The sequence below is a fragment of the Alexandromys fortis genome, unplaced genomic scaffold (assembly GCF_014885135.2).
Source record: "Alexandromys fortis isolate MF-2015 unplaced genomic scaffold, M_Fortis_MF-2015_v1.1 scaffold_7, whole genome shotgun sequence".
Taxonomy (NCBI): Eukaryota; Metazoa; Chordata; class Mammalia; order Rodentia; family Cricetidae; genus Alexandromys; species Alexandromys fortis.
In genome coordinates this window covers 10834175-10848916 of record NW_026067920.1, presented here as the reverse complement: position 1 = coordinate 10848916, position 14742 = coordinate 10834175, and the positions used below count along the sequence as shown (strand labels likewise).

At 48.7% G+C, this 14742-nt stretch overlaps 1 protein-coding gene across 6 annotated transcripts in view; it reads left to right on the top strand.

The window, feature by feature from the left end:
* Tns3 (tensin 3) overlaps positions 1-3473 on the top strand; it is a 238813-nt gene extending 235340 nt beyond the window's left edge. For all 6 annotated transcript variants that reach the window (XM_050140797.1, XM_050140796.1, XM_050140795.1 and 3 more), the window contains one exon: positions 504-3473. In XM_050140797.1, coding sequence (XP_049996754.1) covers positions 504-648 — 145 coding nt within the window. In that variant the 3' untranslated portion in view covers positions 649-3473. The remainder of the gene's footprint in view (positions 1-503) is intronic.
* The last annotated feature ends 11269 nt before the right edge of the window (positions 3474-14742 follow it).

The following is a 14742-nucleotide window of genomic DNA, read 5'->3' as shown; positions in this document are numbered from 1 at the left end:
GCATTCTTCCTCGAATTCCTAAGGCCTTGAAGTTCCAGAGGAGACCCTGATTTTGCATGACCAGCTGGAACTCAGGACCCTGTAGAAGGTGTCTGGAAGACCCCCAGCCCTCTAGAAGAGATGCTAAGGAGCAAGCAGGGCCTCAGCTTTTATTTAGGGTGGGGTAGCATTCCTCTAGGTTTAGTACTTATTCTCCCTGCAGTTTCCAAGGACCAGAGGTCAGGGTGATGGATAGGTCTCCAGGCTAGTGCTTGGCACATCATAGGCTTCTGTAGGTGCACTTGCTATTGCTCTCCGGTTGCTGTTTTGTGAAAGTGAGATCCTGCATGCATTTGTGGGTGCTACATGCTTAGTGCATGCATGCGTGGTTCATGCATTTGTGGGCACTGCCTGTGTGGTTCATGCGTGTGCAGTGCATGCACATGTGGTGCATGCGTGTGTGGTGCATGCATGTGTGCTACTGCACACTTTCGGCTACTCTGACCTATTCTTGTCTCTTGCAGAGTCTTTGGATTTGTGGCCAGGAAGCAGGGCAGTGCTACAGACAACGTATGCCACCTGTTCGCAGAGCATGACCCCGAGCAGCCTGCCAGTGCCATTGTCAACTTTGTGTCAAAGGTCATGATTGGCTCCCCTAAGAAGATCTAAGTCCCTCATTGCCAAGCCCGCCAGATGCCTCCTGAGGCCCTCGAAATGGCAGTGGGGTTAGGCGGGGCCCCCATTTGTACCAGACTGAAAATTCTCACATTCCAGACCCAAGAGGGGAGAATATGGCAGCTCTTCAAACCAGGAACAAACACCATCACTACAGATTGGCCTTTCCTGAGAGTAACTTCTCATCTGACACACCTATATAGTCAGGCGCATTTTGAATGGAAGGATCTTGGGCCAGGAAATGGTTCCCCAGTGTCCCACGGGCAAGGGCTACACAAGAAGAGAATACAGAAGACAAGGCGGCCTCGAGTCCCTGGCTCATTGGCATCTGTGTGGATGAGGAGCACCCAGCCTGCGTGGCAGGGGCTGAGTAACCATGGTGCCCACTTGTCGGCAGATGTGCTCTGTCCAGCGACTCCCTCATCTTGTCTTTCTGCAGCAGACGGTGATGAAGCTGAGGAGGGCATGCATGGTTGGGGAAGGTGCGCGCAGGTTGGACCGTGGTGGGAATCTAAGTTCGGAACAGTGGAAAGGCGGCAGCCTCTGGTGTCGGGGAGGAGCATGCAATGCCAGAGACACTCTGTGATCCTGCTCGCAGGTGGCCAGCTGGGCTGTGGAGAGCTTAGAGGACCTTGAGAGGAAAGCGAGAAGCCGGAATCAAAAACGCCATTGTGTGTAATTTATATTTTACTCATGCCAAATTATTTATAACCGCTTGCCATTGCCATACGGTACCCATGTCTAATGCTGCAGCCGACTAAGCCGTGATTGCTAGAAGGCTTGTCCCCTTGTAGACACACCAGAGACGACTGTCTCCTCAAGGAGCAGGTTAGCAGTGGTCTCAGGGCGACACCGCCCGGTTCTTCTTACACAGAACTGCCCAACAGTTTTGCCTCAAGCAGCCCACCCTCTGTTTGCACAGCGATATGTCTTGCCCAGATGTGGATGATTTCTTTGCTGATGGAAATGTCCAGGAGGAATGGGACATTAAGACACCAGGGTCATTCTCCGTCTCCTCCGCAAGACTGGCCAGGCCATCTCCAGGCCTGCGCGATCTAAAGCGCGTATGTGGCATTTCTAAGCTGTTACCGTGATTCTCCTCGTGGCTCCTACAGCTTCTGTGGGGACCTGTGTGGATGTCAGAAGGGAGAGAAGGGGGATGAAGAGAAATTCTAACTCTCCCAGGCTAGTTTTGATTCGCTGGGTCATCTTAGTCACTGAGTCAGAGGTGATGGCTCTTGCTAAGATTGGCGGTCTAGGTTTGCAGGCTTCCTGCCTGCTCCTCCCAGTGGTCAGAGATTTTTGAAGAAGCCCATGAGCTTGACACTTCCCAGAGTGGAGGGCATCAGAGCTACGTGGAGGCAAAGCCAGGATCTCCTTGTCGAACTCTACACCCCAGGAAGGCTCTGATCGTCCCCATTCCAGCCTGAAAGTCCCACTCTGTGATTTCTAAAATCCACTGCCTGATTGCGCATCTGGTGGCTGGGATGGACCACTGCTGTCAGGCTTGGGTTTGGAAATCTACGTAGTGGATTCTCTGTTTCAAAAGGAGCAGAGATGTAGCTACATGTAGAATTGAAATCAATTCTGTCAGTGTGTTGTGTGTGTGTGTGTGTGTGTGCACAGATGGACCATTCCACTTTTAACTCCTGTGTGTGTCTGTGTGTGTATACAGGTGGATTGTTCCACTTTTAGCTCCTGTGTGTGTCTGTGCGTGTATACAAGTGGACTATTCCACTTTTAGCTCCTGTGTATGTCTGTACGTGTATACAGGTGGACCGTTCCACTTTTTAGCTCCTATTGATGGGCCAAAAGCAAGTGCCTCGTTTCTGTGCCAAATATTTGCCTTGGTCTTTGCGGACCTCCTTCGTGGACACACTCGGATTCAGTGCCTGATTGGGGGAATGCGCTTTCATTCCCTAGAGGCCCCATGTCTTCCACAGAGGCTTCTAGTGTTTCAGTTACTCATATGCAGCTAAAAATCCAGATTGGGGTAGGGGTGGGGGTGGGGGGCTGAAGTTTGTGCTCTGGCCAAGAAGTGCCATGCCCTGTGGTGGTTTATATGCAAATGTGACCCAAAGACCATAGGCCAGGTTCCTTCTGATGGAGCGGGGAGAGGGCTTAATTAGAAATCAGCAGGCCAGAGCTGAAGCAAGCCTAATTAATGGGAGATGTCAGGGCTTCCCACAGTGGTCAGCATGGAATGCATAAAGAAGCCTTATAAATGTGCTTTGGAAACTGACTGGCCAGGTGTGACCTTTACTCACGTTAAAAGTGGTCCGGGGTATCATGGAATTTGCTCTGAGGAACCACAGGAAGACAGCTTCACAAGCTGATAGGCCTTGGTTCTGTCTTCTGCGTGTAGCGTGTATATTGAACAGAATAAGATGAGATGCAACACCATAGACTATACTGTGTGCTCAGAAACACTGGGAAAGGGTGTTGTCCAGGCTTTCGTCACAAGGGCGTCAGTTGGGCACGAGTTGGTACACTATTCTGGGAGTAAATTCAGTGATGCCCCACCACTTCCAATAGATAGCCAGGGTCCCGTTAACCTTCTCATTAATGGTCTTATAGTCTCCAGTGTTGGGCTGTACCCATGTTAGAAGCCCCACTGCATTTATCCTCAGTGTCAAAGACGTAATGTTGCCTTATCTGTTAGCGCAGTCTTCACCATTCTATATTGTAAAGAATATATATCCAGTATGTAAATGAGTGTTCTATAAACCTTTTGTATAGGCATTTTCTCTGCTCTTTAAATATCAGCCTTATTCAGAGTATAATAAAAATTATGACCTTGGTAAGCCTAATGAAACAGATGTCTTGTTTGGTTTGTATAAGTCTTCTGTGCACATGTGTGTTTGTGAATGGGGGTGAATGGGTGCCTTCCACGTATTGGGTGTAAAGACCAGAAGACAAATTGGTTGTGAGTCCTCAACTCCACACTTGTTTAAAGCAGTCTCTTTTTGTTTGCCACATAGGCCAGGCTAGTTGTTCCACAGACTTCATTTGGCCATGGGAGCACCGGGATCATGGACGCCACACCAGCTTCACGTGGCTTCTGGGGATTTGAAGTCAAGTTCTCAAGCTTGTGTGACGAGTATTTCCTCCCACTGAGCCACCTGGCTTCCTAAGTGATCACTTTTATGCCCCAGGTTGTATGCTGAGTCTGTGCGTGCGTGTGTGTGTGTGTCTGCGCTTGTGTGTGAGTACGTTTGCACGTACGTGGCTGCACTGAGTCCGTTTGCACGTGCTGCCTGCCGGGGTTTGTGTCTGGGATTTTATTTTGCCTTCTCTGGTGTGTGTTTTGTGAGTCACTGTGTTCAACTACCTACTTACATGCTTTGCTTCTGAGAACATATTTTACGATGGCTCTCCAAAGGCCTTGGGAAAATTATATTTGAATTATTTTTAAGTTGCCAGGCAAGGTACAGTGGCCCGCACTTGCAATGCTAGTACTTGGGAGACAGAGAAAGAAAGATGGCTGCGTGTCAAGGACAGGCAGTGGTGCACAGCAAGACCTTGTCACAAACATGAACAGTAAGATGTGAAACACGCCTGGAATCTTGGGACTCGGGAGGTTAATAAAGGAGTTTACTGTGAGTTTGAGGCCGCTCTGGGCTGCATGATGAGCTCCAGACCAGCCTGGGCTACAAAGTGGGTGTGCGAGGGTCATGGCCCGAGTTCAGTTCCTGGGAACTCTGGTGCAAAGGAGAGCCAGCTAGCTCCTGAAGCTGTCCTCTGACCCCCACGCCCATGTTCACACAGTACAGCAATAACCAGCATCTTTACAGAACTGATAGCTGTGTGTAGGCATGGTGGTGCTGGGGTGTTTCAGTGCCCCGCAGTTACAGCCCAGCCACATGCTGGCCCCATGGAAAGACTCTAAGGTATGGCTGCCTACAGTCTGAACATTGAGTCTGGAGTAGCCAGGGCACCCAGCCCTGCATAGCCCTTAGCTTTCCTGCACCTTCCATGGACTGGATCTGCTGGGTTTCTGCTCCCTTGGGCTGACCCCATCCTTCTGAGTCAGGGGTCAGGGATCAGGAACAAGGTCCATTGCTAACCTGCTAGATCTAAACCTGAAAAGAAGGGCTGCTTAAGGCCCTGGCTGATTGTGAATAGACTCATAAATGCAAGCAGCAGCCGCTGTGTGGCCCACGTTTCCATGTTGTTGGCCTCCTGGGCTTCTAATGACATTCGTCCCATAGCATCTTCCTACCATACTGCAGGAAGGTGGGCTTGACACGATGCAGATGTTGGTTTCCGAACCGAGTGCAGACAGTGGCAGGTTCGATCTCAACAGGAAACAGCCAGGGGATCCCTTGCAGCCAGTCACTGACTGGCTCTTAACCAAGGTCCCAACAGGGTATGAACATGAGCCATGCAGATGTAAAGATCACTTACTGAACGTGACGTCTAGGCACCCTGGATGTTCATCACGACGGCGGGGCTTGTAGAATAGACGAAGCCTCTGGTCGCAGAGGATCCAGCCTGGTAGACTGGTCGGAATTGCAGTTCGTATCTCAGCACTGCCTGGGCTGGGTACCTATACCTATCCCCTGGATCCTCAATCTAGTGTGCTGTAGACACTCAGATCCACCATGCTGAGGATGCGAGGCCATCGCTGCTGTGTGTCATCCTAGAGGTTTTGAGTGGCTGGACATAAGACGGTTGCAACGGCCTTGGGAAAAATCTCTTGAGATAGAATGGAGACTTGCTGGGCAAGTCTCAGAGGATGAACTGGAGTTGCCTGAGAGAATGTGGATCCTGGGACATTGCCAGATAGGATGTTGTGATGCCACAGAAATTGACCATTTCTGGACACATTGGCTAAGAGGTATGTTGAGCTAGTGAATGGCCCACAAATGACAATGAAGTTATCAAAAATCAGAGGCTATTCTGAAACCTGGTTAGAGGCAGAGTGTGAGCTCAAAAAAGTGACCAAGATGTGACTCCTTCCCAGAGACTACCAGGTGGTTGGAAGATTCAGTGAGGGACCCACGCTGAGACCACCCAGCCTTACCAGGGAGGCCCTCTTTCCCGTAGGCAAGGGAAATCCACAACAAATGCCAAAGACAGCCACTCCCTGCATGGGCCTGAGGTGGCCCTCTCCCACCTACAGATTCCCCTCTGTCCCTCTGCCAGTCCGGGGGGTGGGAGTGGGGCAAGGATTCTAGATAAATCAGCCACGCTGGAAAGTCAGGCTGGTGGAACTGTGAGTGGAACCACAGCCCACAGAGCAGGCCCTTGCCTACCTGCTCGCTCAGCCTAACAACAGCGGCGGCGCTGTCTCCAGAAATAAAAGATTCAAGGCTCAAGTCTGCTGGGCTCGTGGGTAATAGGCAATATGTCCGAAATACAACGGAAAATTACCTGCCATACCAGGAAATGCTCGGCATGGCTGAGGAAGATTATGCTAACGTCAGGATGCACCAGAGGCTAGATTTCAGAGCGGTCATAAAAACACTTCAACAAATACTTGCCTTGAAGGAAAAAACGTAGATACAGGAAACAAGAGCTACAAACTTAGAGAAATGCTGGTGGAAATTGAAAACCAAATCTTCCTAAGAGGCTGGGACAGTGGTTCAGCCAGTGAAGCACTTGCCCTGCAGGCACAAGAACCTGCATTTGAGCCACAAATTCATGTAAACATGGTGGATATAGTGGCCCCCATTTCTAATGCTAGCATTGGGCTCACACTGCTAGCATTGGGCTAATATTACAAATGCTCCTGCCTCAACAGGAGATTACCAGCAACATGCTAGCTGGCCAGTCTGGACTGCCTGGTGAGCTCCAGGCCAGTTCTTATTCTTAGGAGACCCTGTTGCAGAGGAAGTGGATGGTGATCCTGAGAATGCCATGGGAGGTTGTTTTCCAACCTACACACACACACACACACACACACACACACACACACACACACACACACACACACACTTTCTAGGTATGTTTGCCAGCAAAGTGAATGTGACAAGACAGAATTTGTGAACTTACTGACACCAGTAGAATTCCTGCAGACTGACATAGATAGATAGATAGATAGATAGATAGATAGATAGATAGATAGATAGATGATAGATAAAAGCAAACTTCAGGCATGGGGACCTGCAGACACTAGCCAAAGCTCCAGCATACGGGTCACTGGAGCACTTGAAGGAGAGGAGACACAGAGAGGTACTAAACAGCGTTTAAGGAAATGGTAGCCCCACACTGCCCAGTCTGGAGACAAAATAAAGATTTATAGATACATGAAGTCAACTAAATAGTGTCCCTCAAATTCCACAGTGCAGGCTGAGGGAAATATGTCAGACACACACAATACTATCTCTTGATTTCATTTCTTTGCAAAATCTAAAAGACGCAGAGACACAGAGGAGTAGGGAATGGACCAAATATATAGAGATGGACATTAGTTATTGTAGGGGAGGAGGAAATGGTAGTTAAGGTTCTGAAACCTCCACGTAGCAGATGCTGAGCGCTGGAGCGCAGCATGTGGCTGTCGGGTTATCACCGTGCTCCGTGATCAGATTTTCGCCGAACGAGTGGATTGTGGCTGATCCTCACACCCTGAGATGGTGAGTTTAATAACCTGCTTCTTCCTACTGGCCACTGTAGCTCATCTGTATGCACCTTGAATGTGCGCAATACATTTTACTTTGAAAACTCTTCACAAGAAATACAAACTTCTGAAAACTAAAGATAAGAAAGCAGTCCTGTCAGCGGCCGTTGGGACATGCTGGTCTTGTATGGGCACACAAACTCAAATAGCAGTGAGGCTGGATCAAGCCGTGAAAGAACAAACTTTTTGAAGGTTCAAGGAATACAAAATGGACTGGAGTTTTTATTTATTTTTTTTTAAGGGAGAGGGTCCCAGTTAGCCCAGGCTGGCCTCAAACTCACTATTTTGGAATGAACAGGTGTGAACTGCCATCCCAGGCTTCAGCTGTGATTTCTTTTTTCTTCCTTTTTTTTTGTTGTTTGTTTGTTTCTGTTTAGTTATTTGAGACAAGGTTCTGGAACTTGCTCTGTAGCTCAGGCTAGCCTCAAACTCACGGAGAACTGCCATCGCTGCCCGACTCAGTTGTGACTTCTCAGTTTCATTTTAGGTTGAATGAAAGTGTTTTCTTTTTAATTAATTAATTAATTAAAGATTTCTACCTCCTCCCCGCCACCGCCTCCCATTTCCCTTCCCCTCCCCCGATCAAGTCCCCCTCTCTCATCAGCTCGAAGAGCAATCAGGGTTCCCTAACCTGTGGGAAGTCCAAGGACCACCCACCTCCAACCAGGTCTATATAGGGATGTTCTATCGGGAACCCACCAAGGCCAGCTGGTCTGGGTCTGAAAAAGCATGGGATAAAACCGGAATTGCTGAACATAGTGGACAATGAGGACTACTGAGAACTCAAGAACAATGGCAATGGGTTTTTGATCCTATTGCACGTACTGGCTTTGGGGGAGCCTAGGCAGTTTGAAAGTGTTTTCTGAGGGTAAAGGAAGATAGAGATGCTCTGGGGGGGGGGGAGAGAAAGATTCTGACTTCCTAGCAAGCCTGAGGTTCTGGTTTGCTCTCTGTTGCTATGGTAAGCACCGTAGGAAAAGGAGCCTGAAGATCAAAGGGTTTATTTCAGCCAAGGGTTACAGTGCCTCATGCAGGGAAGCCAGGCAGGGGCTCTAGCAGGAACTGAAGCGGAGGTCATGCTTACTGCCTTGCTCCCCATGGCTTGCTCGCTGGATTTTTCAGTTCACACTAGGACCACCTCTTAAGGTGTGGTACTGCCCACCGTGGGCTGGGTCCTCTTTCCCACATCAACTGTTAATTAAGAGAATTAATGCCCCACAAACATGCCCACAGGCGTGTCTGATGGAAGCAGCTTTCCAGTTGAGGTTCCCTGTTCCCAGGTTTGTATCAAGTAGACAGAAGCTAAACCAGTGCACCAGCAGTTGAAGACTGACAACCGGTGGTCTTCAAGCAGAAAGGAGAAGAAAGAGAGTGGGTACCTCAGGAAAGGAGGCTAAGCTACCGTGCGTGCAAATACAGTGTGGCCACCATTTCCTCACGGCTCCTATAATTAATATTTGATAACTGAAAGGAAACTTTCAATATCGTCTGATGCTCAGGCGAAAGCATTTTGAAGTGGGGCTGGTAAGACACGTGGGTGAGGTTGGGAATGCACAAGTGAAACCATGTATTGATTTTTAAAATGCGTGTGGGTGTTTTGTTTGCATGTACGTATGTCTGCACAGACTGTGGATATTTGTGGAGGCCAAAAAAGAGGGCCAGATGCCCTGAAACTGGAGTTACGGATGGTTGTGAGCCACTGCATGGATGCTAGGAAACAAACCCAGGTCCCCTAGAAGAGCAGCCAGTGCTCTTAACCACTGAGCCATTTCTCCAGCCCCATTATGTAGCAACATTGAATACCCCGAGACAATGTGGAAGTCACTTGTTTTGCTGGAATAAACAGAGTAACAATTACAAAAATAGGGGGAAAAGAGATAACCTCAATTATATGAAACATACCAAGGTAGAATGTCTCAACAATAGGAAGACAGGGAGATAAGAGTAAAAAAATCCCAAATTAGACATAACAAGGTGAAATAAATAGACCAACACATTTGCCCTAACATAGCGTAATTTCCTTACAAGTGAATGACCAAACTACACCAGTGAAAAGATCAGTCCATTGAATGGAGCAAGGAATAGCCCAGTCATCAGCTGTTCTCAAGAGACTTCAAGTTCAGTCTCAAGGGATGGCTGAAAATAGAAAGGTATGAAAAGGGTAGATTCTATGAACATTAACAAACCAAAGCCATCAGGAGTCACCGGCTGGAGGAGGTTTATTTTCTTTAGCCATCCAGTCAATAACGTGTTTGCCCAAAGACCGTGAGAGAAAGAGTTGAAAAGACAGTCAGAAAGGATGTAGAAAAACAGCAATACAGGCTTCCAGACGTTTCTGTGTAACATATAGAATGCCCCACAGACAGAGTAAAGTTGGGCATGCTCCCAGGTCCTCATAGGCTGTTCATCAAAGCAGATCTGCAATCAGACAGACAAAATTCCACAAATCTAAGCATGCACACCACAGACTCTGTTCCTGGATCATAACAGATTATACTTCAAATCATAAAATGTCCTGGGGAGAAAATCTGCAGACATAGAGAGAGCATTCTTCGAAGTAGGCCTGGGGGTGGGCTGAAGCAGGGGCAGGGAAGGAAGCCTAGAAGGAACTATTTTCCATAGGACTGAATGGAGGCTATAGAAACTAAACCCAGCATCCACAGGATGCGGCTAACGCCGCAGTGAGAGTGAAATTTCGAACTCCAAAGGCTTGCACTAGAAATGAAAGTTCTTCCAGCTGTGACAGGACGTGACCTGGGCTGGGCTGCACAGCACTGAGGCCTACTGCCCCCGATTCATGCACAGCCCACCCCTGCTACCGGAACTCCTCTGCTCCCTCAGTGCTGTGTGGGGCCTCAGATGGACCTCCCGCTTGTAAACACTTCAGACACCCATTTCAAGAGGCTTAGCAACATCCAGGGCCGCTTCACACAGACTTGCTAAGGCTTGGCAGTTAGGTGAGTCACATACAACTGAGAAGACATTTGAGCAGCGTGGGCTGAAAATGACAGGGGCTAAAGCCTCCTACTAGGTGATTTACTTTATATAATATAAAAATAACCCTCGAGGGCAGAGGGCGCCTGTCAGGGGAGGACTCAGACGGAAGTGGGGGTGTCGGCGGGGCTCACTGGATTGAGAATGTTCACTCTGTTGGTAGTGGTTCTCAACCTGCCTAACCCTGCGACCCTTGAATACAGTTCTTCATGTTGTGGGGACCCCAATCATAAAATTATTTTTGTTGTTATTTCATAACTATCATTTTGCAACAGTTGTGAATCAAAATGTAAATATCTAAAATGTAGGATATCTGATATGCGACTCCCATCAAAGGGTCGTTAGGCCCTCAAAGGGGCCGTGACCCATGGGGCAGAGAACCTTCACACTATGCCCACGAACTGATCTGTTTTCTTCTAATTGGTGACTTTTCTCGGTGTCTCTCTAATTTCCAAGCTCAAATTTTCTTTTAACGTAGGCGTTTTTCATCCTTAAAGGTAAGTAAGCTTTTCGCTATCCGTTCCTTGCTGAGCAAGCCCTCTAGACTGACGGGCAAGGAGGCCAGAGCAAAATTCCAGGGGCACGTGGGCAAGTGACACGCATCTGTCGTCCACCAGCCATACCGGTTGGTAGCATTTGCTTCTCCTCATTCAGTGACCGGCTCATCAGTGTAAGGAAGCTATTTTCCCAGTCTGTCACGGAGGGCAAAGATGGGGAGGGGGCGTGTTGCTCACAGGGGGTGTCGCCCAAAGCTTTGCCACTTTGTTGGGCAAAGAGCATCTAGAGCCTTGTTACGTGGATGTGTCTGTATCTGGCAGATACTAGAGTACCAGAAGCTCCAGTTTCGTGGACCATGCCAGGTCTCCTGGCGTCTGATTGACCACCGAGCGGGTTAGGTCTTTAGAGCAGACACCAGGTAAGTGCCTGCCATTTGCTGAGTGCAGGGCATGTGCTGTGGTGTGGGTTAATTTCTGTATCCAAGCAGCTGCCAGCTGCTGAGGAGAGTCATAAGAAACTCCAGCCTGGGCACAAACACGGTTCCCCTCCCTCTGCATGAGGATACAACTTCCAATTGTAAGTCAACAAGAATTACCTTATGTGCTCTGGGTTGATAAATCTCTTACCTCCTGCAGTAAAAACTGGCTGATGATTAACTTGTAACAGGTGGAGTGCCTCTGCCATTGTTTAACGGTTCGGGAAAAGGGAGGTGACCTCAGCTTCTAGGGCATGAGTAGCGGCGGGTGGTCAAGTTCCCTGAAGCTTGCTTCTCGGACTAGCTTGGCAGTGGCCCAATCTCCATTCACAGATCATGAAGCTCAGGGTTGTGTCTCGACCACCAGGAAAAGGAAACACACAAAGAACGTGTTGTTTTACACTGTGCTTCCTACACCAGGCCCTTCCCTCCCCACTGCCTGTCCCAGGACTCCCCGGCACGGCCGCGGGAACTCAACCCCTCTTTCCCAGAGTAATGCAGTGTCTTTGTGTCCACACACCTCCTGGGCTTCCCCCAAAGTTCAGGCAGCCTTCCATTCTGATGCCAGTATTCAAACAACGCCTCCACCATCAGTGTGCCATCCTCCCTCTGCCGCCAGCATTGTGCTGCAGGGAGCCAACCGGTCATTGAGAATTCTGAGACGGCTCTGCCCCCTGGCGGACAGCGTAGCTTCCTACAGCAAGGCATCGTCATCACCTGCTGACTTCAGTTGGCCGGTGCTGCCAGCTTAGAAGGGAGGACATAAGAAATGGCAAATATTAGTTATCTTATAGCGGCAGCTCTCAACTTGTGGGTCACGACCCCTTTGGGTCAAACGACTCTTTCACAGGGGTTTCATATCAGATATCGTGGATATCAGATAATTACATTGCTATTCCTAACAGTAGCAAAATTATAGTTAGGAAGTAGCAACAAAAATAATTTTATGGCTCTGGGTCACCACAACACGAGGAACTGTATTAAAGGGTCAAGTTTTAGGAAGGTTGAGAAATCCTGACTCAGAGGGGATAGTGTGATCGCTGAAGCTCCGTTGCTTATGGCCAGGGTTGGACCTGGAGCCCATGACAGATGCTGAACTCCTGCTGAGGGTCTACCAGTTATTTATAACAGCTCCAGGACTCAGCCTTCCCCTTTGTCATAGAGGAAGCCTGATCATGGGCTTGTAGAAGAAGCCAAAGTCACTAAGACAACCATATGAGTGATCCCAACGAGTAGTCCTTTCTTAGCCATATGTATCTTTTAAAAGTACCAGCCGGGGGCGTTATCACCCCCACACTTAAGTGAGAAGGCAGCAGTTGCAGAAATTCAGCATTCAGACTCTGAAAACAGAGGTTGGGCTCCTACATAGTGTCATACAAATAGTCATTTATCCTCTGCAAGGGAAACTCCCCCAGCACAGAGGTGGCAAACGTGAGCTAGTGAGGATGGAGACCCAGCTGGCTTGGAGGATGATCACAATGGATCCCTCACCGGGAGCTGAAGTGACCCTACACCCCTCAATACCTAAAACACTGTTCTCGGGTCCTCATGGTCTCCTTGATGTCCCCCAGGAACTGAAGCAGATACCATGGAGGTTGCTAAGGGAAAGAGAGGGAGCGCTATTATCCTCTCCCCATACACATCCTATAACCCTCCTGTCTGCACTGTTTCTTCCTTATTGCCTCACTGGAAGTGATTTGGTCCAAGGCATGAAAATGGTGCTGTTCCTAAACCTGAACCAACGAGGAATCATGCAACTACCAGTTTATGGAAAAGCCTGGGTCCTTGCAGCCCCCACAGGCTAGGCTCAGTCATGAGTCCATATGCTAATGGAAGAGAGAAGTGGGCAACACAGAAAATCACAGAGAGACGACTTGAGCACTGTGACCACATTGGGAAGAATAGACAAAGGGGTCCAGTCACCCCACTTCTTCTTCCAGACATGAGCCCTGGGTTTTAGTAAAGGCAGAACTGGGCCAAGAACAAGAGGGCTGCCTAACTAAGCAGGCTGGGCAGCTGCGGTCTGACTGAGGTCAGCTCGGGTTCCGTACGGCTGTCTGGAGAAGCACCTCTTATCATGATGCAGGGACAGAGCTGGTTTCTGCAAGGTCATCCCTGCTGTTTCAGAGTGCAGCCTCATCCTCCTGGGGTGGGGATTGGGGGTCAGTCCTGCTTTGGAATCCAAAGTGACGGCAGGTTTAGGTTGATGGCATCCTTGTGCCTTCAGCCTGGGACTGGGGTGGCTTAGGTTAGATGAAAGGATACTTTGTGAATGATTAGCACTGGCCCAGAGTGAAAAACACAGAATGAAGGCCACAGTGGCAGACTTTTATATGGCTTTCGGTTATCTTGTGTGACAAAGTAAAGAATCAGAGCTTGCAATAGAGCCAACCCCATTGGCAGATGTGTTGGTGATTCAGCCTCTGAGTTGTGAGCATGGGAGAGCTGTCACCAACACTCACCTGTGAAGTGACAGCATGGGCAGGGGAGAGAGGTGTCCCCTCTCCTGCCCACCAACACCTGAGGTAGGTAGGAGAGCTGGCCCTGCACCCCATCAGCTGCAGCACTCAGGGGAGTGACGCCCTATGCCATGCCTGGGCACCACAGGAGAGCTGACCCTGAACGTGTAGGTGTGAGGGCTCTAACCCTGAGGACGTGGAAGCAGAACTTGCCCCACCTCTTGCTCATTGCTGCACAGGACGTCGCTCATTGTTTCAAGGACAATGCAGGAGAGCTCACCCTGGGTGAGGACAACAGAGAGCTGGCAGGCTGACCAACCCTGCAAACTCCCTGGGCCCAGAACCAGGGTTATGTATTGGCTCACCCCAACATCCACACCATCTGTGATCTACTGGAGCACATGAAGGAACCAGTTCTGCAGAACCAAATCTTTAGGATCTCCACAACACAGGACAACAACGGGATATCCAAGAGGAGTCCCAGTGAGGGCCCAGCATTGATGAAGTAGCAGAAACCAGGGGCCTTGCACCAGACCAATGACTCTATAATGAGCACTTGCAAGTAAAGATACATGGACAAAAGGGTTTACTGTGTGGCTCGCTGTGTCACACCACAGCTTCCATGACGAGATTGACTTGTTTTCTTTTTCTCTCTTTTTTCTTAAATTTTACTTTATTTCCGGGGGGGGGGGAGGTTGTAGAGGCAGAGGGTGGATATGAAGGGAGTGGAGAAGAACGATATGGAGATGCATGATGTGAAAGACACCAGAATAAATAAATAAATAAATAAATAAATAAATAAATAAAATCTTAGACAACATGGCTTTTTTTTTTTTTAAAAAAACATTTGTTGGTTATCTGGAAACTAAAAAGAGAAAAAGTATCATGCTCCAAAGCAAATTTGCCTCATTTATAAAATATTTATAACAAATGGTTGCATTAATGTTTCCTGTGATGATTTTCACACTGAAATACTTTTGGTGATGCTTGATTTCTTGGTAGGAGACTCTGGCTGGCTGTTCACATGCTCCATGTCTGGA